At 44.9% G+C, this 25,766-nt stretch overlaps 1 protein-coding gene across 1 annotated transcript in view; it reads left to right on the plus strand.

Annotated features, from left to right (window-relative positions):
* LOC144726384 (glucagon receptor-like) overlaps positions 1–21,945 on the plus strand; it is a 47,306-nt gene extending 25,361 nt beyond the window's left edge. The window contains exons 9-14 of the mRNA XM_078605050.1: positions 4,270–4,330; positions 7,706–7,775; positions 8,890–8,978; positions 9,954–10,092; positions 11,566–11,607; positions 14,355–21,945. Of these exons, the coding sequence (XP_078461176.1) occupies positions 4,270–4,330; positions 7,706–7,775; positions 8,890–8,978; positions 9,954–10,092; positions 11,566–11,607; positions 14,355–14,828 (875 nt within the window). The 3' untranslated portion in view covers positions 14,829–21,945. The remainder of the gene's footprint in view (positions 1–4,269; positions 4,331–7,705; positions 7,776–8,889; positions 8,979–9,953; positions 10,093–11,565; positions 11,608–14,354) is intronic.
* Positions 21,946–25,766: the final 3,821 nt, after the last annotated feature.

Here is a 25,766-nt window from a genome sequence, read left to right on the forward strand (position 1 = left end):
ATAGTGAAAAACTGAGTTTTTACGGGTTAATTTTTTTGTGGTTCATTTGTGGCAAGCAATTTGCGTGTAATGAGCGCGACCTCGTATAACGCATTCGTTACGAGGTCAGCCGGAAGCCAATGGCTGTCTCTTCCACACGGCACACGGCGGTTTGTGGCGAGGACGTGTCGGCGAGAGGGGCCGGAGCTTATTTTTGTGTTTGCCAGGCCCCGTCGTTGCTCCGCCGATTAGTTATTTGCAAACGCAGCTGCGAAAGCGTTCAACGAGGTGGAGTCGTGTGGAAAGTGCTGTGATTTTTGCCAAAAATTGTTCTGTGTCATGGGAAGCCTGCTTTTTTCAAGATACATTTTACACGTGGCCTCACCGGTTTGGGAATGTACTCTCACCAGAGCCTACAGTTTGTTAAATGTCTCCCGCTGTTCAATCTTGGTACGGATTATTTTTCTTTACAATTTGAAATGAATGCTTTATCACTGTTTTGAGACACTTCATATATATTACAAATTGGGTGTGCTCTGTTTCAATTGCCACCAACAACATCCCGCATATGTATGACGATGATTACATCGGCAGTGGGTGATCATAGCCGAGGTGAATGATGATGATGATGATGATGACGATGATCAGAATTTTTATTAATTTGTCCCCATCACCATTTTCCACCTCCCTCTGCCAAAAATCAAGACACTGCAAATGCGCGTCTATATACAGGGCGGTGCGTTTCATAGTTATCCCAAGCTGCTTAAATAGCACGTGTGTGTGTGTCGGCGGCTTCGTCGAAATTTGAAGAAAAAAGAACTGTAACCGCGCAAAATAACTTCATTTTGGATAACCGTCGGAAACATCGCCACCTACTGGCAGACGAACATCCCCTTTCAGGCCGGCGCCGCATTCACCGTGTGCCACACAGGGGACAGCAGCCATCAGGATGACAAAAGCTGCGTTCGCATCAGTACCGGATTATCCTCGTAGCAAAAGTAGCTACACATGTAGTAGCTACGGGCCCCACACTTTCAAGGGCCCCGCACTAAATGCTTTCAAGCTATCAATTTCGGCTCAGTGATTCCGCACTTGCTCTATTACTATAGTACTATACCGCCTTCAATTTTTATTATCTGGCTGTATTGCAAATAAAAAAATACAATTACTTTACTGTGCAAGCAAAAAAATGTGTGTTTTAATATTTACGTGTTTTTAGGGCCCCTTTATCACATATGCTACAGGACTCGCACTCGCTTAATCCGGCACTGGCTTGCATATATATACGTTACGCTTCTGGGCGCAATAGAAATGCGAGTTGTTGTTTCGGTCCAAACCAGAGTCTTACTTCGAGAGGTTTACTGCTCGACTGGTGATTTAGGAGGCACTGGCGAATGCTGATCGCAGTTGCAATGTGGATTCACATGAACTCATTACAAACAACGTGAATTAAAAAAGGAGTCTATAATGCTTAAGACTCGATATTAATCAGTGAATATATGCATTATCAGACCCCTCGTAAGAATGTACGCGTGTGCACGAACAGAAAGATCCCCCTATAGCCTGAACAGACTGTTGGGGCAAGCGCTGTTAGCGAGCGCCTATGAAAGCCGGCACGGCACACGAGATGGTGAGCAGCCAGCACTATGCGCGACCGCCTTTGTATCCCTCGTGGCGATGTTTACACACCGCACCAGGTACTCGTTTGAGGCTGAGTCGACCTAGGGGAGGCCCAGTATCAGTTCAGATAGTCGTCACCGATGTTGGCCGTGAGCGGGAATTGAACGCGGTTCACCGGGTTCGTAGCGCATTGTGCTCACGATTACACGACTACTGCACACACGGCGCACTCAGCTGACTAATCTTGACATATCAACTTTGTATATATAGTGTAAGATTATACTTCGCGTTTCTAAGAGGTGGCGATGGGCGTGATTTGCACTTACGATACTAACAGGGGGGGGGGGGGGGAGATGGGAGGCGATGACATCGGGATGAAGGGTTCAGTGAGTACACCCTGAGTTGTTGTAGAGAAGCACATTGTGGTATAATAAGATATACTTGTTCCTTGGCAAACGAGGCCACTTACTATTCATTCACCAGTCGAGGGTGTACTTGAGTAAAAGGTAAAGGTGCAGCCCTGCATTGCTTGCTTGCTCACGTAACAAAACACCACATTTTACCAGGTAAGGCACACTAAACTATATGACTCTTCTTCTGGTTCTTTCGGTAAAGTCACGTAGAATTGAAATAATAAAATAATAAAAATAAAACATAATAAAATAATTCTCAATATTTCTCACGACGTTTCGGCCACAACGCAAGAGACTGTCTCCTCGACAGACCTGTTCTCCACCTGAGGACGGCTACTTGCGTTGTGGCCGAAACGTCGTGAGAATGATTTTATTATGTTTTAATTTAATTATTATTTTATTATTTCAATTCTACGTGACTTTACCGAAAGAACCAAGAAGATGAATCCCTGCAGTCACGAAAGCTTTAAATCGAAATATATGACTCTTCTTTTCAGAAACGACCTGGCCACATATGATAGCTCAACGAAATGGTTTATTAGGTGGATACGTATAGCAGCCAAATTCTCTATTCTTAATGTGGAGGGGAACAACTAGAGGATCCGAAGACAAATCTACGAGACCACGGGGATAGAGACATGCAAACTCCGGGATCGAACCCACGACCTCCTGGAAACCAGGCGAGGTAGTTAACATCTCGCCACCATACATAGCCAACCATTATACTGGTCACCCCGTGGTGCCCTTATAAAACTCAACGTTTAACCTACTCACGCCGGCTTGTGCCCGCCCTCACAGTCGGCCATATTTGCGGAATACACCACGCCGCCGTTGACCCTGGCCATTGACCGAGCAACCCAACGTTCCTACCAGCTCCCTCCGCAGGAATGTGTTAATAGTAGGTGCGGGGGAAAGGACAAAAAACTGAACACAAAAAGCAGTTCTACAAAAAATTCGTTTGCAATATAGATTTAAAAGTGCATAGCCTCCAGTGGCTTCCTGCCAAGGGAAGGGCCTTCCGCTACAAGCTATCTATAGAAGGTAATTTTGGCCTACTCCTCCACACACGATGTACTTACAAAATAATCAGCAGACTACCTGCTGGATCTCGTCACTGTTTCGAAGAACAAATGTGACCTAAGGTCTTCGCTCATTTAACAGCTTCACATTCCTTATTGCCGTACAAATACTGGAGGGAAGGGCCTTTGCTGTTGATGCCCCCAGGGTCTGGAATGCTATCGTCAATAAACTGCAACTTGGATCGCTACCTGTGAGATCTTCACTCAAAACTGCTCTAGAGGAGTTGTACACCCCTAGCTGCCAGTGCTATTCAGAATGGCCTGAAATCAAATGTATCGTTTTGGATGACCGCTGCAAAGTACGATCTTGAGTTTTGATTATAGTGTGCTTATTTTTAAAGGTGTATTGAAAAATGTTGATCCTGCTACTGATGCTCCTGCTGTTATGGAGTGACTCATGCTGCCAGCTATGGCTGCAAAGTTTGGTCGTAAATGTTATGTATATCGTTTATTGTTAAATTTGAATCATAGTTCCTATGATCACTGTTACATTGTTTTTATAGCTTTATTTTGTTGATTTTGAAAACGTTTTGGTTTAGCCATGTGTTTGTTTGTTTGTTGTAGTACAGAGTTAGCCAGTAACTTTAATCTAATTTGTCTTATTGTTTGACTTGCATCCCACTGGGATTTTTGCACACAGCGCTGAAATAGTGTGTTTTTTCTGGAAGACTTTGCTGTTTTTTTACTGGATTTTTATGTTGCGTGTAGTCACTTTAAGATGTTTCCTGTTTGTTGCGGTTGCATGGCTCACAGGGCTTAACCTAATAAATGAAACTGAAAAACTTAAACTGAAAAACATGGCCTGCCGATCGACTTAACTGTTGCGCTCCCATTTATACTGCTGGGTGGACAGAGGTGGGACCAATTTAAGAAACTCGGCCCATTGTTTCGGTCTGCTAACCATTACGTTATGGCAGAATCCCAAATGTACGTACGTACATAACGTCAGTCGCAAGCTGCCTCTCATTTATTTACTGTCGAACTGACCTAGCAGGCGGACAGTCCTGCGGAGTCTTGCTTTTACGAGCAGTTCAACTGAACTCTGTGTTTGGTTAGGAGATCGGGATAACGAAAAGGAGACCTTGCTTCATCAAACAATGGCAATACATATGTGCGTTCGTGTGTTGAGTTTAATTTCCCTCCATTGCCAACAAAAATATGGCTCTTCTTTTCTGCAGGCACGCCAGTGATCTTCGTAACGCCTTGGGTCGCCATGAAATTCCTGAGAGAAAACAGCGAGTGAGTATGACATAAAATGCTTCGTGTAAAAAAAAAAGAAATCCCCCCGTAGTACTAAAAATCTATTGGCAGTAACTTCTGTTTAATATTAGAGAGCTTGCGGCGTGAGTAATGGTTCATCTCGAAGGCGGCAGTAAATTATATTGACTTATTATTTTATTTTATTGTTCATGGAAATCCTTTTCTATTTAAGGCAAGTTAACTTTTGCAGTGCAAGATTGCGTAGTTTATTCTCTCGTGGCTCATTTTATTTGCCGGTTGGATGTCGGGACACATTTTTTAAACGGTTATGTTTTTATAGACGAAGTTCATGAAGCCTGTCTTCGCCGGGTAAAAGTTTTCAATTGATATAATAAGTAATCTGATATGATTTAATTTTTTAACAATTTTTATCTACGATCCCACACTAACTCGTCCAAAAATTTGTATTTTTCCGCCAAAAAAATGAAATTGTTGACGACTTGATTCAACTTCTTATATTTGAAGACGTACCCATCGGAAAACCGCTCAATTTAAAGATTCCATTTTTTTAATCGAATTTTTCAGATTTGAACATCGTTCAAACCCGCTTGAATCCGAAATATTTAAAAACAATAGAAGAATGAACAATGGTTCTCGCTTTAATTTTAATTTCAATGTAATGCTCTATCAAAGGAAACCTCTGCAATGTTACATTTTGAATGGTTTCTGAATGACACTCACAAACATTCTAGATTTGAAGCTTTCGTGACTGCAAGGATTCATACTCTTAGTTCTTTCGGTAAAGTCACGTAGGTAAAAAATGAAACTAAAATTAATATAATAAAACAATAAAATCACGAGGTTTGGAGGCAACACAAGTCTCCGTCATCACATGTTAATGGGCCACTTAAAATCGAGATTTGGAGGCCTTAAAATGAAAAGTCTCGGATTTTCGAATTGTTCCTGATATTTGTGTTCTAAAAGCTACCTTTGTACCAACATTCAGCTTTCTACCTTGTCGGGAAGTACCCTAGAGGTTTTTGAGACATATAGATTAAGGTCCATAATACAGGTTTTTTAAATTAGATCGCGTAAATATAAATGCGCCGTTAAACCCGCCACCACCCGACACAGCCAATTCGTGAGGTTTGTAATGTAGACAGAACATGCCAATTCGTTTCTAGTGCAGTGGCATCAAATGAGTCTCTGAAGCGCCTAGCGCTGGGGATTGGTAGAACGGGGTTATGGGGAGCAGCCCGGTCTAACCAGTGGGACACGTGGGCGAGGCCCGGAGCCTTCTGGGGGATCCGGAAGGGTGCGTGGCCGTGGGCAGAGCCTGGCCACACTGGGGAGGATAAAAGGCGAGCTCCGACTCAGAGTCAGGGCTGCTTCCATCTGGAGTGGAACTCCAGATATACAAACATAGACATAACTTCAACCGTGATGATGGGTACAAATTGAGCAATCATTGGAAAGATGTTATTAACCATGTAGAAAAGATTTAACTACGCATATTTGTACCATCTAATTTGACAGGTACTGGTCTATTTTACCGATTTGCTGACATCCCCAGCGTTTAACAGCGCTGCTATTTTGGTTTTGGCAGCTAACATCGGCCGTACCCCCTGTGAGGTTCCTCATTTGTTCCTTCCCTTCTAGCCCCGCCCATCTTCCCCTTCTAGCCACGCCCACATTCCCTTCTAGCCCCGCCCCCCCACCCCCCCAGTCCCTGACTGCCACATTTAGATAAGCCCCTCCCACCTCCCCTTAACCGGTATTTAAGATCTTGTCTTTTGGATTTCTCTTCACTTGATACAGTAAATTTAGCTGTGACGGTCCCACCTGAAGACGGAGACTTGTGTTGCCTCCGAAACGTCGTGATTTATTATTATTTTATTTTATTATAATTTTTTTACCCACGCGACTTTACCGAAAAAAACCCTAAGAGTATGAATCCTTGCAGTCACGAAAGTTTCAAATCGAGAATGGAGTGGAACTCGTCGTGCTGCCATCGTCATGGTCTTGACCTCTTCGAAGCTGTCCTGACCCGGTGTGTAGTGATCCCCGATGGATGTGAAGGTCGCAATAAACAAGAGAGAGAGAGTGCCTCCTACAAGTGTCTCTGAGTTAGTACACTACACTAGTACAGCACACCGGTGTGTTAGAGAGCAAATCCACAACATTTACAATCTGAGTACGACGTTTAAACTAACAGATTAAGGTATCTTATTATATCGATAATACACGTATAGTATATATCTTGTGGAACAAATACGCTGATGCAATTCACCAGATGCATTTTTTTTTGGGGGCTTACAAAGTGTCCCATCGCGTCAAACGAGCGCCGTGAAATTCGAGACGGGTCGCCGCTGCGTGAAGCGGCGATAACAAAATAAATCTCTAAATGGTCATGATTGTGACATCGTTAAGTGCCGGTGCCCAACGAATACGTCCCAGCAAATAAAATCACGACAATTACATTCGTAGCAAAAGATGATCTATATCTAAATATAAAAATGGAAAAATTTGTGTCAGCGAAGAATGATGGATTTTTGTTTTTACCAAATATAAATAATGCTGCAACTCAAGTTGATTTTTCCAAGGTGTGTCAATGCCAATAGATTGTGAAATGTGTGAGAGAGCCGTGTGCACTCGTTGCGTTGTTTCAGCGCATTTGTGAAAAGGGCAAAATCTATCATTTTGTAGTGTGACACATTTTTCGTGAAATAAAATCTCTCAAAGTCATCATCATCTCACGTGGCTTCTATTCTTTCACTGCCATTCCATCACCAGTCCTATCCTTCTGCCATGAGTCCTGCGCAAGCTCACTTAGTTTTCTTGGAAGTCGACACGATGCCTCTGTACAACTCGAGTGCCTATTTATGTCTATCGGTGTCATTCACGACACACAGCTCACGATGCTAATTTGTGTCCGGTACGTTTCGCCGATTGATCCCACCTTCTTCGTCACAATGTCCATGTCTCTGATCCGCGTGTCACAGCAGGTGGTACGGCACAGTATATTCACGATTCTCTAATAGCAGTGCATCATCGCCTTATGTTGGGGAATGGTCCGTGGAAGAAGATATCATAGAACTCATTCTGAAAGCTTTGACCTCTTATCCATGCCTATGGGGATAGCACCTTCCACCTGCCCTGCTATATATATATTATAAGAAAATTATATATTCAGTTCTGAAATTGACCAAGCTTCAAGTTTATTTTGTTTAACCAGATGAGAACTCAACAGTATCGTGTCACGTGCAAGAGTCACCTGGGGCTTTAGTGGGAAGTGGAGGCAGTGTGTGTCACCCAATGAGTGAGTGACAAAGGAAGAGCTACGGCAACATTTGCCACCTGTGTGTTATCAGGTTGGTTAACGCTGCCTGTGTGTCGATTGCCTGCGCTGTGCAGGTGTTGGAGCCAGAACAACAACTTGAGTTACTGGTGGATCATACGTTCCGCCATTCTCTTGGCCAACGTGGTAAGCATCAGGGTAGACTTAATTGAGGTATTCTATCAGAAAATGACGCATGTAAAACGAGTGGTTCAGGTTATGAAAACATTTTAATTAACTCAGAGCTTAATATAATGCTGCCCAAGAGAATGCCATCATCCGATTCACCGCGTTAACACTTCCCTGCATACTATGAACACTAATAATTTCCGTGATGAGACGTATCGAAATTAATCCCACTAAACTCGATATATTTTAACGTCGCAGATGTTTTTAATTTGTTCTGATTTGCATTTGACATAATTCTGATGGTTAAAGTGATTTATAAAGGGAACACTAAACTTCACGATTTCAAACTGATGTTTAGTCTTTGGTTTGAAACTATGATTCTCAACTTTGTAGCTTTAAAATTCTACAATCCATCGCTTGCGTGGTGTGTAAGTTTTCTGGAGCGTAGAAGTATGCCTGGCATAAATGAGTTTCTGACCAGATGAGATTTCTGATATTTTAAAATCCAGTGCCGAGAATTAATTTTCCCGATTAACTTTTCTCCACTGCACTTGTTGATTTTACCAGATGAGGGGTCACCGCGTGTCTACGAAGGGATTTCGCATGAAAAATTCAATTTGCCCTCATCATAAAGATCACTGTGTATCAGCAGGATTAAAGGAAATGTGATCAGGAACAGCTAAAGGCAAAGCAACGCGATGTGTATACATTTGACAAATCTACAGCACATTGTAGATGTTTCGTTCGGTACCTGGTGGGTGCTGCCATGCTGTGACGGTCAGTGCCACGTGACCAGCAATGCAGAGGTCGCCGGTTGAATTCCATCTCCCGGTGCGACGGTTGAAATAGATAAGGCCAAGATGATTAAATCAACCTCACCGGCAGGCCACCCTGCCGTACCAAATGGTCATACCGCAGTGTGTCAGTCGGCAGGTCGTGTGTGGTAGGGCAGAGTGTGGGTAACTGGCACTTCTTCCAGGATGTCTGGTTAGTACGAAAGAGTCGGGGGGCTCTCTAGAGCTCGCTGTAGTGGTGGCTCCTTCCGGCAGCAGTGGCCGTGAGCAGGCAATTGCAGGGCTGCACCTTGACCCTTGCTTGTTTTCTAACAGGAGATTTTGTTGTGTTATTTCAGATAAACTTTGTGATTTTCATAAGAATTCTCAAGATTCTCATCTCCAAGCTGAGAGCGCATCAGATGGGGTATACCGACTACAAATTTCGGTATGTGTGAATGTTAAATGCTGCGCGCGCACACACATACGCATTGCGTACATTATTTGCCAACCCAACTCAAATTCAAGATTCAATAAATGACGCTCGGTTCTAGATACAAAATTTAAATCACCGCTTTAATCGCTCGTTAAATATGTGAATTTGAGAAAAAAAATTAACGTCGTCTTTTGAAATATAATTACGCTTCACGTGAAGCTGTGAACTTTTGTCCTGCTGCTGTCAATGTCCCACGAAATGGAGATCATATGGCTCGGGTTCAGAAATTGAATACCGTGCCAGTAACGATTCACTCTATCCCGATTCGATGAATTTAAAGATTCAGTTTTGCGCTTTTACTCAATCGTCGATTATTATTTTTTTATATTTTTCTAACGCGATGACTGCAGGGGTCACATGAGCCAAAATACAGCTGTAACACTTATACGATAATGTAAACAAAAAAAAATCGATTAATCGATTCGAAGTTGTAATCGATTACATTTTCTGAGGTCGATTACTCCGGGCCATGTTTTATTGCGGCAGCCCCTACAAAGGCACACCTAGCGTGACGTGCCTGGTGATGCGATGACATCACCAAGCCCCACCCATGACCTCCCGTCCAGCAACACACACAGAAACAGAAGTTAAACTTTTTTTTCCCCTGGGTCCTCCGTAATTTTTTTCCATCCACGTTCAGCAACACGCGTTTATAATATTTGGCTGCTGTACATTTCCACACAATGAGCCACTTCGTCGAGCTATTTCTGGCCAGTTCGCTTCTACAAAAAGAGCTATACAGCTCAGTGGGCCTTACCTGGTAAAATATACATTTTTAAAAGTTTACTTGAAGTGGATCCCTTCCGCCCGCAGTGGCAAGAGCAAGCAACTGCAAGGCTGTGCTTTTTGCCTTCGAACAATCGATGAAACCTAACGCATCGTAACATCGTCTTCACACGCCCCTTGGTGCCCGTGCCCTGCGTTGAGGTTGGCCAAATCGACGCTCACCCTCATCCCGCTGCTGGGCATCCACGAAGTGGTGGTGGCGCTCATCACCGACGAGCAGGCCCGGGGAGCTCTGCGGATACTCCGGCTCTTTTACCTGCTCTTCCTCAACTCCTTCCAGGTGAACGCCGACTCGCACGGGAGCTGCGGCCGGAAACACTGGCAAATTGGCACCTGGGACAAGCTGCAATCCTTGCACACACCCCCCCCTCCCCCCACCGCCTCCGCCTTGTGCAATGTCACGGGGCGATCGCGCAAGCCGCTGGGAGATTACTTCTCGGGAAAGGAGTGATGTTTTTTATATAAAATTGTGGGTGAATGACTTGAACTAACCCCCATAGTGCCGCTCCTCCCCCCTCCCCCACCCCACCGGCAAATCCACAAACGGTCCACCAGAGCCACCCGGCCACGCTGATTCTGAAACAACCGACGGCGTCTGTTTCGTGGCGCCTCGATAATCTCGCGCGGTGGGGGGGGGGGGTTGGGTGGGGGAGTTTGGGGGGGGGCACGACCGCATCGCGCGCACCACTGAGCCACGCCGCCAGAGGTCAACTCGTTAACCGGAGCAACAGCACTGGGGCCGCCGCCGCGGTACAAACAAAAAAAACAGCGAGACAATTTCCTCCGCCCGGCGACCTTCCCGCAGGAGTTGCCCACCGAGGCGGCGGTGGTCTCGATTTTACGCCCCCTTCGAGGTGAAACATTCGCCGACGGCTCGAGAGGCGGAGAGTTTTTTTTCCTTGCCGGAATGAGAATTCTCACGGCGACCTCGACGAGCCGAGTTCATTTCCCAGCCCGGAGTGCATTACCGGCGGTCAATCGGCTCCTTCCCGCACAAGGGGTGATGCGTCTGTTTGCGAGTGATAGCCCAGCTGGTCTTAAAAGAAGCCCGCATACTCCGTTCACCCGCTGGCAGTTGGACTGACAACAGCGGGGGGAGGGCCGGTGCTGATTGCCTGGCCATAACAGTTGATCGCTAAGGGCATGCGTACTAGCAGCTTTAAAAGGAGGGGAACGTTGGTAATTGCACGCGTGTTTGTGCCCGCGTTGTTGCACCGTGAAAACATTTGATTGCTATTCCACTCAGCACTGCGGTGGGTCGGCTTGACGTCAACCGCCACTCCGATTCAAGCACCCATTTTTCTGTCCTCACCGACAAACAATAAGGAAACTCGATAATTGTTTTTTTACCCTTCTATCTGGCAACAAAACTGACACCTTTTTACAAGGAGTCATGTTTGCATAGACCACAATACCTGCAGTCATAATGCAAACAAAAAACATAACTCTGTATGCACTGTCCTTGAAGTTGATTGGTCCACACCCGAGACAGCTTTCTTTAGAGCCTAGTCTCACATGGTGTTGGACCAGATGACGCCAAAAGGCGCACAACTCAAAGACAATGCGTAAAAAGGTGTCAGTTTTGTTGCCAGATAGAAGGGTAAAAAAACTATTATCATATTTTGTACTGGCAAATGAGGTTCCAATGGAATAAAGAAACTCGTTGATAATAATAATAATATACAACAAAGACTCTGCGACTTAAATAACACCGTGATGTTTTTTTTGTTCTTCGTTTTTGCGGGGGCTGCAGGGTCTTCTCGTGGCCATTCTGTACTGCTTCGTCACAAGAGAGGTACATGTCGATGGTCAAGCGCTGGCACTGGCTGGGCAATGGGCCGATAGATGCGTGGGGTCTATTGTTGGTAATTACCGGTGAGAGTGATCAAAATATGGAGTCTCGTGTTGTTACTGTTGTTACTATTAATTTAAATGTTATTTTTTTACCTACGTGACTTTACCGAAAAAACTAAGAGTATGAATCTTTGCAGTCACGAAAGCTTCAAATCTAGAATTGTTGTTACTAGCTTGTACGAGTAATGGATGTATGGGCTCTATACTGCTCGTGTTGGGGCTAGGGTTGTTGCGATATGATTTCTACGATACATTGTGTAATATAATATCAACAATAATGATAAAGTCTGTTTTGCAAATTAGCGTTACGTCGTGATTGTTGCTGCTCATTAAATTTTCCACGGTATTGTATTCCCTGATATATAATTATCCAAAGCAATCGACAACGCGGTGATTATACGAATCGGTCATTTTTGTAATTCGTGTGATTGTTACGTTATTTTTGGTTTAACACGCGGGTAGGCTTTCGCGACCAATATCATCCACAATCCCGTTTTTTTTGGGTTAGATCACGTGACGAATTGGCACGTTCTGTTTACTTGACGAACCTTACTAATTGGCCGTGTCGAGTGGTGGCGTGTTTAACGACACATTCATTTATTTACGCGATCTCACCCAAAAAAAAACACCTGTATTACGTCCGTTATTTTTGCTTGCTGTGACCGAGAGAATGCACATTGTACAAAATAATCTTCGTCGTTGTGGGGAATATTGATAAAATAGGCAGCCAATGCATTTCATTCAAATCCTCATCCCTTCACGTAAAGCGAAAAAATTGTGTTTTTTTTCTTTCACAAATCCTATTGGCCAACACAGCCTCCTGCAGCATTTCAGCAGCGTTGGTATCGACGCAAGCAAAACTCCGTACCGGCTCCGACATTCACTGTCTCATCATAAGTGTGTATATCGTGTGCTTGTACGCCGGTACTGTATATCATGAAATACGACACCGTGGCAACCATAGCTTGGGCCTCAGTGATGAGCCAATTCACAAATGGTCCGGGGGAGGCTAAGGAATGGCGTGCTCTGAGATATGCGATCAGTGTTGTTTGGAACATTAGTGTAGCGGCCCACGCACTGCGCTACGGACCTGGTGACCTGGGTTAGGATTGCCATCCATGGCCAACCATCGATGGCGAGTGGCGTCTGGACCGATCCTGGGACCCCCCCCCCCTGCCTCGTCATTGTCGTCAACACACACGTTGATTTAGAGGGGTCAAACGTGGTCAAACTTTCATCCAGCTGTAGATCCGCGGATGCGGATTTTTTTTTCTTTTCCTCTGCCATTCCTCCTCTGTGGATACCAATAACGCCTCCACGATGTGGTTCTTTTTTAAATCCTTTATATTAAGTTCGCTTGCTTGCTTACGACCGTGCAAATCTTTCGGTCGTTTTTTAACCCACTTCCCGTGATCCAATCGAGCTGACATTTTCCACACAGACTCGTTGTGCGTGACAATGAATGTTCGTGAAAAAAAAATTCCAAAATTTTACACTTTTTAAGACAAAAAAATTATATTTAATTACCAATTGCTTAATGGTGCAATGCAATCATCTGACCCATAGGTGGCAGCCATCTCAAGCCAGAGGACGAGAGGACTCTAGCCGCCACGCATATAAAGGATTTATAGTGAAAAACTTTGTTTTACGGGTTAATTTTTTCTGGTTGTACTGTGTGCCGAACGGCCACGCGGTACAACACGAAAACACCTTGGAGGTCTGCGACAGCGCAGACGTGACAAACCTTCGCGGAGTTAAAAAAAAACCTTTAATTTCTATTCGCCTGTCTGGGGGAACAATTGAAAAAAAGCGTCGAAAAGGGAGCAATTTAAAAAAAGTGATGCCCTGAGAATTTGACTTCCATGACACTTGGATGTCTCTGCCTTAGAGCACAGAGAGAGAGAGAGAGGGGGCAGAGCATTTACGGTGGTTGGAGATTTATAGGACACCGGAGATAGGTTTGGGACGATTCAAGTCGTCTGCATCTAAACTTAAACTAAAAACCAAACTATGTTTTATTTAACCAGGTAGTATGGTCCACTGAACTACATAGCTCTTTGTCAGAAGCGACCTGACCACAAATGATAGCTCAACAAAGTAGCTTATCACGTGGAAATGTATGGCCACCAAATTTTATAAACGCATGTTGATTCTAAATATAGAGGGAAAAACCGGAGGACCTGGAGAAAAATCCACACAACCACGGAGAGAGAGATACGCAGACTCCAAATATGCAGCAGGCGTCAGGGTCGGGATTGAACCCACGACCTCCTGTATACCAGGTGAGACAGTTAACATCTCCTAGCCACCGTGATGATGATGATGAGAGATAGAGAGACACGCAGACTCCAAATATGCAGCAGGCGTCAGTGTCGGGATTGAACACGCGACATCCTGTATACCAGGTGAGACAGTTAACATCTCCTAGCCACCGTGATGATGATGATGAGAGAGAGAGAGAGACACGCAGACTCCAAATATGCGTCAGGATCGGGATTGAACCCACGACCTCCTGTACACCAGGCGAGGTAGTTAACATCTCCTAGCCACCGTGATGATGATGATGAGAGAGAGAAAGAGACACGCAAACTCCAAATATGCAGCAGGCGTCAGGGTCGGGATTGAACCCACGACCTCCTGTACACCAGGCGAGACGGTTAACATCTCGTCACCGCGGCGTCTTCGCAGGTTCAGGCCGAAGTCCGCAAGCGCTGGCACCGGTGGCGGCTGGGCCAAGACCTGCAAGGGCGCCACATGTACATCAGTGTCACGCGCCTGCGCCCCTCCATCGGCCGCGCGGGCAACGGCGACGCCGGCGAGAAGCGGGACGACGGCTCGGCACCCTTCGGTGCGGGGCCGGAGGCGGCGGCGGCGGCGTTCCGCATGGACCGCGAGGAGTCCGCGAGGCCACGCGACGCCCCCTTCTCCAGAAGCGACCGGGCGCCACGGGGACGACTCGGCGGATATCTGAGCAGGGATGAGTTGGGGAGTGGGACGGCGGAGACGTCGGGGGAAGCAGCGGCTGGAGGTGGATTTTTGCCTCTGAGGCAGGCGGTCTGCGGGCGCGCTTTCCTCGACGAGCGGAAGACGGAGAGCGATTCCGGGGGGACTCTCACTGACGGCGACCTCGCGCCGGCGCTGGTGACGGAAACGCGGCCGTAGTGACCCCCTTTGTGTCGAGGTTCACGTTGACCGATCGATTCAAGAAACGTATTCACGCGCACTCATTCGATTACTTCACTTCAAGAGGACCGTTTGGATGCTGGACCCTTTGGCGTTCTAGGTCCTCTGGGCCCTGTGCTCAGCAGCGGTGATTTAAAACAAAGATATTTTTTTCGTCCGTGATTATTAAGTTATAAAGGGGGTATCCTTAAAAACGTTGATTTCAAAGGGTACTCAAGATTTTAAGCGACGAGATTCGCAAGAGGTGACGGTCACCAGTTTTTTTATAAGGCAAACGAAGACGATGAAATGAGAAAAAAACCTCAACTTCTGCCGCTACATCAAAGTGGTCTCCGGTCACCCGAACAAGAGTTATGAACATTTATTGCGAAACCTCCCGCGATACGGACGCTCTTAGAACAGGTCGGGTTGATATACTGAGCGAGAGAGAGAGAGCACTCCAGAGAATACGAGCTCCGAAACAACAGCAACCAGTGGAAACTGATCTTAACAGAACAATGTACAGATACTCCTTTACTTATGAACATTCGACTTACGAACTTTCAGAGATACCGAAAAAACTTGTCCGTATGTCCAGTAGGGCTGAACGATTAATTGATTTCAAATCGAAATGGCAATTTGAAACAATGCGATTAGCAAATTGCAAAGGCTGCGATTTTTTTTGCGATTTGAAAAGTCCTTGTACGTTCTTATTGGAATTGTTTTTATTTTGTATTATAACTTTATTTATTTAACTTAACAATCGTTCTATGTTTGATTGTTCTATTTCAATTAAAACATTGTAATGACAACATGTTTGAAGCAATTAATATGTTTTAAGTTCTCATCCTTGCATTAGAATATATAGAGCAGTTCATATTTTGATGGTATCATGTGATAATGCTCCATCACATGTTTTAAATCTATTACACAGTGAATATTGAACTGAAGCTTGACTTCAAGAAATGTTATCGCAAATCAAATCGCAATATCTGTCAGAAAAATCTCAATTACATATTTTCCCCAAATCGTTCAGCCCTGATGTCCAGTTGACTGTACGGACCGAGAGTCGTAAGTTCAACCGCGGAGCAATAAATGGCGGTGGTTGTTTGCTGTCATTACCCAGCATTCCCAGCATATTCTACCTGGACCGCAGCCAGTGTCTGTTGTCGTGTTGTCACTGTGCGGTTCACTATGACGTTCTCTGTGCTTTTCACGAACACGATGCTCTCGCCTGTTACAAGTTGATTTATGAAGAGAAGAAGAGAGCAACTGTGCAGACATCTCTTGGTCAGTTTTTCAAGAGAGTAAAGAGGAAACACGAGCACCAAAGGGAATTGGCATCTACATCTGCAGAAAGCGAAGAACCAGTGGCATCTGCATCTGTAGAACGTGAAGAACCAGTGGCATCTGCATCTGTAGAACGTGAAGTACCAGTGGCATCTACATCTGCAGAACTGAAGAACCAGTGGCATCTGCATCTGTAGAACGTGAAGAACCAGTGGCATCTGCATCTGTAGAACGTGAAGAACCAGTGGCATCTACATATGCAGAACTGAAGAACCAGTGGCATCTACATCTGCAGAACGCGAATAACCAGTGGCATCTGCATCTGTAGAACGTGAAGAACCAGTGGCATCTACATCTGCAGAACTGAAGAACCAGTGGCATCTACATCTGCAGAACGCGAAGAACCAGTGGCATCTGCATCTGCAGATCGTGAAGAACCAGTGGCATCTACATCTGTAGAACGTGAAGAACCAGAGGCATCTACATCGACAGGAGATTATACAACTTTTAAAGCCATTCCCCATGTTTAGTGTACATGCCGTACAACATGTTTGTAAATCGACAGGAGTAAAGTTGGACTTATGAACAAATCGACTTACGAACAGACCTCTGGAACCTAATTCGTACGTAAGTGGAGGAGTCCCTGTAAATAGCTTTTACCGTATCCTCCAGATCACAAGACGACCTGCAAAGTTAGACGCACACCCTAAACGTGTGCGCGATGTCAATAGTTCCACACAAATCGGGTGTCACACACCCACACATAGATTCCTACCGGATTTATTATCAGATGCACAACCAACTTTTGCTTTAAAATACGTGGGAGGGGAGGGGGAGGCTGGAATAAGTGCATCTTATAAGACGGTGTAATTGTTTTTGCGTTTAGCTGCTAGAGGACGGAGTGAATAGGTTTGTGATTGTGACCGACACAGCTTGCTTCAGTGAGCAGCACCTCCTGCGTTGTTGCCTTGCCGGTGCGCGTTGTTGTGTTGCTGGTGCATGTTGTTGTGTTGCTGGTGCATATTATTTATTTTTTCTAAGTGTATTCGTGTAATGTGCCGTGTGAGTTTGGTAATTATAATATTGGAAGGCATTCATGACATCCGGATTTAAACACAAGACCAGGCCTGCACTGGGTGTATTGCCGGTTTAGCAGTGAACTGTTGTTGTGTTTTATATCAATGTGGAGGTCCGTACACCGGTGTTACGCGAGGCTTTGGCATGCCACCGTGAGATGCCGTGGCACACTCTCCGATCCATATTTTGTATCCACTTACTCACTCGGGTTGCCGCGACAGCATCTCCACGGTGAGATATTAAATTTGACGTTCATCACGATGTCAGTTTGCTGTGACGTTTTTATATCACGTTATTTACATCATAATTAAGTGGTTTAATGTTTCCCTAAGGGCGACTTTAGCGTTATTAAAAAGTAATTCAACTGCGTTTCACCCAACATAAGCCTGATATAAGCCTTTAAATGATTGAAACTTTTACAATTTGTAACGCATGTAACGCACGTGAGGTCGGAACAACGATGTTATTTAAGCGCCGTTCATTTAATGGCTTACACCAATTTCTATTTTTAATAACTATTACTATCGTAAATGTTAATTATTGTTATTCCATCTTCAAATAAGACACGATTCTTAAATAGAGATGCTCAACGGTAATAACGATGTAACGATTTGAAGTTTTCGTGACTGCAAGGATCCATACTCTTTGGTTCTCTCGGTAAAGTCACGTGGGTGAAAATAAAAAAAATATAATAAAACATATAATAAAAATAATAAATTTTTTGAATAAAAATGAAAACAACTAAATTAAATCACGACGTTTCGGGCGTAACACAAGCGTCCGCCATCACGTGGGGACAACCACAGCGAATAAACAATCGCTGTAGTATGGCGAAGGGATGGCTGTGACGAGGGATTATACACCTGGGTGGCAGCGAGAGGTAGGGACAGAGGGCAGGGGGGAGGAGCCACGTGACTTTACCGAAAGAACCAAAGAGTAGCGACGTAACGATGTCGTGCAAAACGGACGAGACGATCGATGGCCGTGGTTCTTTGTATCGTTTTGTGATTCGTCATTGGCGTTATCGATCCGTCCCGGATGAACTCCACGCAGCCGCGGGGCCGTGGCAGGGAGCAGGGAGACGGCAGTCAAAATCGACGTCTCCAGCTCCTAAGCAGCCGAAGTTTACGGCGAGGTCAACCTCATTTATTTCGAGCTGGGGGACGCCTTTCAACGATTCACAAAGACTCTCTCTTTTCTTTTTTGCGTGGAGGAGGAGGGGTCTTGCGTTCGATTGTTTGGCCAGTTCCTTGTTTTGACGGAGTGTTTTTTTAGCATGCATGTACAGTATATCTTTTGTACGGATATGTACGTCGAACTTCTTTCGCACCGTGCGTAGCCAGCCCGTGCTAATCGGAGGCGCGGGGGAAAACCTCCGGAGGAAATCCTCCCGGAGAAAACCCAAGCATAGCGAGGGGACACTGCTTGAGCTTAGAGCAGAGGTGGGGAACGTCCGGCCCGCGGGCCGTATGAGGCCCGCGAAATAATTTGGTGTGACCCTGCCAAGGCAACCGCAGGCGGGACTCGAAATTCAATAAATCTAGGAGCAAACCTGGAAAAGCAGTTGCGATTAGCAGCAACATCATCAATACCAGCTAACACCACACGCCTCGCCAAAGAGAAGCAGTTCCAGCCATCGCATTAGGGGTGAGTTAATTAAACGTTTGACCAAATATAACAGGCTAATTTTTAAGTTGATAATTGTGTATGACCCGTGAATGATGTTATAAATATAACAAATGGCCCTTGGCAGAAAAAAAGGTTCCCCACCCCTGATTTAGAGGATCGCCACGGTGACGCGATGTTGACTACCTCGCCTGGTATAGAGGATGGTCGTTGGTTCGATTCCGACCCTGCCGCCTGTCTTTTTGGAGTTTGCGTGTTCGCGTGGATTTTTCTCCGGGTCCTCCGGTTTTTTTTCCGTCCACGTTAAGAATCGAAAAGGCGTTCAGAGTATTTGGCTCCTGCTATAGATGTCCACGTGATGATGAGCCACTTCGTTGAGCTGTAATTTGTGGGCACGTTGCTCCTGAAAGAGAGCCACGTAGCTCAGTGGGCCTTACCTTGTAAAAAAAAATGTTTCAATTTACTAATAACGCTCGCAGCAAAACGTGTCAAACCTAATGGCAGCTGGGATAACACACACGCACAGGTTAGCACAGGGGTCAGCGACCTTCCGGACTGCTACGTGACGTAACGTATGCATGCGTGTTCATAAGACAGGGGGGGGGGCTATTTTGGGGGTTAGATCGCGATAATATAAATGTGTCGTTAAACCCTCCAACACCCGACAGCCAATTAGTAAGGTTTGTCACGTACAGACAGAATGTGGCAATTCGTTACTAGTTCAACACACCGGTGTGTTGGTAAGTGGGTGTCGTGGGTTTTACTCTCCAACACACCGGTTAGTGCTGTACTAAGTAAAGAATTGGCGTGGTTTTGTTTACTTGACAAACCTTACTAGTTGGCTGTGTCGGGTGGTGGCGGGTTTAACGACACATTTATATTTACGTGATCTAACCCAAAAAAAAACCTCCATTATGGATAATATTGGTCCCAAAAGCCTACGTACATGCATCGCGGCTCTCGAAATATTGAGTTTTGTACCGAATTTGGAAGAGAAAAAAAATGGTTCTTCTTGTTACTTATTGGGTGTCGATCCCCTGGGTTAGCACAAGTTGATTCGCAACCCCGTTGACTCCTGGACTGCCACCGACCCAGCAGGTTTGGGATGTTCACATACACCGCATGCACAAATCCATGCAAGCTCAGCTGCGATGCACAATAATACAGGCGTGTGCCTCGCTACACCCAAATGTATATATGCAATATTTCTATTCGCCTGGTGCCACGTTTGATATTGTCATGAACTCATTGCGAGCCCAGATCGGCATGGAACGGATCTGCTTGCACGCTTAACAACCGTTTCTAAATGCGCTGTTTGACCTCGGATGGAGGGACCCTCTGATGGCAGGTGTCCCCGTGGTGGTACAAGATGCGTACGGTCAACCTAACTGCAAATTGGACATTGAGTCTGACCAGTAGAGGGATGATGTTGCAAATTTTTAATTTTTTCATTTGATGTAGAGAATTTTTGCGACAATTATTTTTCCAAATCTGTAAAATTTCCACCGTGGACAGTCCCGTTACACTCGGGCCCATATTTTTAAGAACGTGTTGGGGATCTTTAACGTCCACAGTGATTCATAACGATAACGTGGATCAGAATCAGTATTTATACTGGAGGAATCCGACGAGCTATAAAGTTATTTTCACAAATGTCCAGTCGGGACGTGTAAGAAGGTTACAACAACAAACAGTACAAGAGGATGGATAATCGAGGTTTTTTTTTCGGTTAGATCGCGTAAATATATAAATGTGGCGGGTTTTAACGACACATTTATATATTTACACGATCTGACCCTCCCAAAAAAACCCTCTAATATGGATGATTTTGGTCGCGAAAGCCTCCTCCGTGTTAAACTGAAAAACACCGTGGATTTGTGCGACGTCTAAATGTGACCGCATCTCCAAGACACTCGTAGAGAAACGGCAACGCAAACGCACACACATTTTGCCGCTGTGGGAACAAACACAACAAAGAAAAATATAATTCAGAATAATTCACCCACCACCAGCACCCACCACGCTCTTAAAATATCGAAGCAGTCAGTGACTGCGCCCAGGAGGTCAGGCAAGGGGCCTCAAAGGCAACGCTGGGATCAAGGCCAGCAACAGAGGGGAAATTAAAAATGAACAGAACGAAAGACGTGAATAAAAAAACATCTTATATATATGTACACGTACATTAATGGAGGGAATACGAAAGAGAAATGTGTTTGGAATTGGGTATCGGAAACACTTGAGCGGAGTTTAACTAACCGCCTCAACCAAAGCGGAGGTGTGGAGAGTGGGACGAGGCTCAGTTAAGGGCGCAGCCCTGAAACTGCTTCCTCACGCCACTGCTGATGGAAGGGCCTCCACTCTTTTGGCCTACTCTTCCACCACGGCTCGACATCTTTCGAGAGATGCGGCAGTTGCTCACACGTTGCTCCACCGCGCACGGCTTGCCGAAGAGCGCTGTACCGCAATCATCATTTTTAATAATAATAATATACTATTATTATAATAATATACTATTATTATTTTTCACCGCGAGACACATTTCATCTGTGGAATGACAGATTGTGGACATGTAACAGAATTGTACGTGGCAGGTAACAGGGTGTATATTCTACATTCCCTCCGTTGGCAGGTAGTAATGGGAATGCCTGAACTAAGTTCAGTACAATTGACATGGGGGGTGGGGGGGGGGTGCTATTTTCATCCCGAGTGACAGACAACCCAGGGCTTGAACCCATCACCTCACACTTGCCGGCTCAGTACATTGACATGGGCCTTAATAACCCATGCAGGCAGGCATAGGGCAGAGCCGAAGCATTGGCGGATGGTATTGCCTCGTATTTTTTTGCAATCTCGTAAGGTTACAGTAACAATACTTTAGTCGTGCAAACAATCTCGCAGAGTATTGGTTATCATTTTTTTAGCACGATGCTTTTGTATACATTTCGTTGAAACGTTTATATATATTGAGTTGCGCCGTGTTGAGTAAAATATTGAATTGTTTGTTGTTGTTGTTTGTGAATTGCAAGTGCCATTATCTGTTGAGAACTCACGTGGAAGCTGTTGTGCCGTATGTACAGTACTGTGCTTTCTTGAAAATAAATCTCGTTAAGTTATTGCAAACATATATCCCGTGTGCGTGTGTGGTTGATAATTATTGCGGTTTGCGTGTAACTAAGCTGGGTGACTGGCTACACGGGATTTTTCTGTGCAACAAACAAAAATTGAGTTGAAATGGAGAAAGAAAGAGGTTCGGAAGACACGTGTGGAATGCAAGGCCGAAACTATAATATATTAAAATATGCTCAAAATGTCCCCCCCCCCCCTCCAATATATTGCTATCAAAATATTGAAAAATAATAATTGCTCTGCTATGTAAATAAAAACAACAATTTGCTAAACCTTGGCCACAATATCTGGACTTGTCTTCATATAACAATGCATAGATTTCTGTTTAAAGCTTTCGTGACTGCAGGGATTCATCTTCTTGGTTCTTTCGGTAAAGTCACGTAGAAGGGAAGTAATAAAATAATAACAATAAAACATAATAAAACATATTTTATTATGTTTTATTTTTTAAATAAATAAAAACATAATAAAACATATTTTATTATGTTTTATTTTTTATTATTTTATTACTTCCCTTCTACGTGACTTTACCGAAAGAACCAAGAAGAACAATGCATAGATTTCTGTTTATATGATTGTGGTTATGGTTGTACTTTATTAATCCCTAAGCTCTGCCATTACATAGAATGAAACAAGAAAAGGTAAAGAAGAAAAAAACAGAGCAATGTAAAACAACACACTACTAGACATTATTGTAAAAAATAAAGTAAAACATCTATCGCATGTGTTAGTGATTTTTTGTAATATTTTAGGCAGGAAATTAGTTTTCAAATTTAGATTTTTTTCTGGGGGGGGGCCGCCCCCCCCCCCAATGTTGACTCCATGGCTACGGCCTTGGTGGAATAACAGACAGCAACATCGAAGATGTAGTAACGGTTACAGAACACTTACACGGTTCATTTAAAATGTCTCGAACGTTTCAATTCGCGCTCCGATTAACGTCATTCTGTCACGAGAATATTCATTAAATACGAGAGGATACATAACAGCAATATTTGTAAAAACCTCACAATAAATATTGATCTTGGCATTTCATTTCGTACAAAAAGATGATTTACATTTTTTTTACTGCTTCGAGTACAGAAGTGTGAGAAGAGTATGGAATGTGACTGCTGTGGCCTGTTTTCCGTTGCAGAGCAACGGGGTCCTCTGCGAGAGTGACAAAAATAATTTCACCTTGCAACGCGCCGTCGCATCCACAGCAGACGATTATTTCACTCTCGTGGAGGGAGCGAGAGAGAGAGAGGGGGAGACAATTATTCAGAAGAGGCACGAGGAGGAACCGCGGATAAGCGCGAAGGCGGTTATCCTTCGGCGGTGAGCTGCCGCCAAATCCCCCACCAAGCTCTGTGGTCCTCTATATGTCAAGGTGTTATCGGCCGATTAACCCTTTCCCGTTCCGAGACGACTGCAAGTTGCAGGGTAGGTTTTCGGAACGCACAAGCGGTTCAGCGCTAACTCTGTTTAGAGAGGCGTAGCGCCGTTGTTTTTAAAAGACATTTACTCCTTGCAGAGAACTGTATCGACATGACCGCGCTCTACGATAGCTGGCGCCAGACTGTGCCACACGCCCTCCCGCATGGCCTTGTGGGAGCCTCGGTAAGTGTTCCGACCTGAAGACGTACCGATGACGTACACGTGCGTCCACGTACGTCATCGGTACAGTACGTCATTGGCATGGGAAAGGGTTAACCCATTCCGATGATGGATTGAGCATGTGGGAGAACAGCGGAGCAGCCGGAGAAAACCCACGCATTGCGAAGGGACAACTCTCTATCTCACACAGACGGGAGACCACGTGTGCCATATCATATCAGCTGCTCGTGGTGGCTCCTCCTCGAAACCCATCGGAAGGCAGTTTCACGACATCTGCGTGGGATCCGCCAACCCTCGCTGCCTCCACAGTGCTGGATTACGGGCCACGCGCATAGCCACCACTTTCCGCTTCGTGACAGCGGCACGGTCAAAACCGGTGAAGAGTTCGTTCGCTTAAATGTTCTTTTCATAATATTGGTGTGGAAAGCCAAGAGGCTGATGGATTCAAATATATTTCCATTTATATTGTGTAACATGTATGCTTATATTGGCGTTTAATATAGATGACTTTTGCGCAGGGCTTAATAGTAGTTGTTCAATTTTGTAATATTATTTTGTCCAAATATAATCCAATCGTGTTGGCATCAAGTCACGAGGTGAAGGCATTTGCATCCAGAACGACGGCCACTGTCGGTGTGTCGCACTATCTTGGAGAGCAGCTCAAGCGGTCTAACACGGAATTCAGGGGTATTTTTTTGGGGTGAGATCGCGTAAAAATATGCGTCGTTAAACCCGCCACCACCAACCAACTAGTGAGGGTTGTCACGTAAACAGAACGTGCCAATTCGTCACTAGTACAGCACTAACCGGTTGTGTGTTGGAGAGCGAAGCCACAACATTACTTCGCTATGCAATATATTTACGTGTTCTTTTTAGGACCATAACATATGCCACAGGCCCCGCACTAGCTTAAGCCGGCACTGATTACAGGCTCGGCTATTTATAGGGTAATCAACACACATTATGCACGCGCATGATGCATGTGCAGCATGCACGTACATCCTTCCGTTGTGTTTTTTGTGCACTAAATCGCAATACCTGTTCTAGTCTGCTCGCAAGTTAATCACCACCGACATACGCAGTTCTAAACAGTGTTACACATTGTAGTAGGTTTTTACCCTTTTAAACTGGTACAAAACTGACACCTTTATTCAAGGCATCATGTTTGCAATAACCACAACACAAGTAGTCAAAAAAGCAAACAAAAAGAAGCAACTCTGATAATGATAATATGCACTGTCCTTGAAGTTGATTGGCCCACACCCGAGACGGCTTTCTTTAGAGCCTAGTCCCCATTGGTGTTGGACCAGATGACACCAGAAGGCGTACAACTCAAACACAGTGCAATATCAGAGTATTGAGAGCTCGGGGTAAGAATTTACACTGAGATCTCTTTTACCAGTGGCAAAATATAGTAGTAGGTTTTTACCCTTTTAAACTGGTACAAAACTGACACCTTTATTCAAGGCATCATGTTTGCAATAACCACAACACAAGTAGTCAAAAAAGCAAACAAAAAGAAGCAACTCTGATAATGATAATAATATGCACTGTCTTTGAAGTTGATTGGTCCACACCCGAGACGGCTTTCTTTAGAGCCTAGTCCCCATTGGTGTTGGACCAGATGACACCAGAAGGCGTACAACTCAAACACAGTGCAATATCAGAGTATTGAGAGCTCGGGGTAAGCATTTACACTATGAGATCTCTTTTACCAGTGGCAAAATATAGTAGTAGGTTTTTACCCTTTTAAACTGGTACACATTGCTGTTCAAGAAGATGACGTCACGGAACTATTCAATAGACCCTCTTTATCTAACGCTCGGGTCACATCTCGTCATGCCGTGGCAAACAAAAATGATTTCTCGGGGCTGAGATGATCGATCTCAAGTGGGAAAAAAAAATTACCCAGACTTAATGTGATAGGCGGGTTTTGTGTGCACGTGCAATCAGTTGCGATGCGGTGGGGAGTGGTGGTGTAGCGGTTAGCGCGCTGCGCTACTGAACCCGGCTACCCGAGTTCGATTCCCGCTCACGGCCAACACCGGTGGCGATTTTTTGAACCGGTCCTGGGCCTCCCCTAGGTCGACTAAAGCCTCAAATGAGTAACTGGTGCAGTGTGTAAACATCGCCATTAGGGAGACAAAGGCGGCCGGGCGTGGTGTTGGCCACCCACCTCCTCGTGTGCTGTGCCGTCCTTCATAGGTGCTCGCTAACAGCACT

Source organism: Lampetra planeri, chromosome 23 (genome assembly GCF_965212315.1).
Source record: "Lampetra planeri chromosome 23, kcLamPlan1.2.h2, whole genome shotgun sequence".
Lineage (NCBI taxonomy): Eukaryota > Metazoa > Chordata > Hyperoartia > Petromyzontiformes > Petromyzontidae > Lampetra > Lampetra planeri.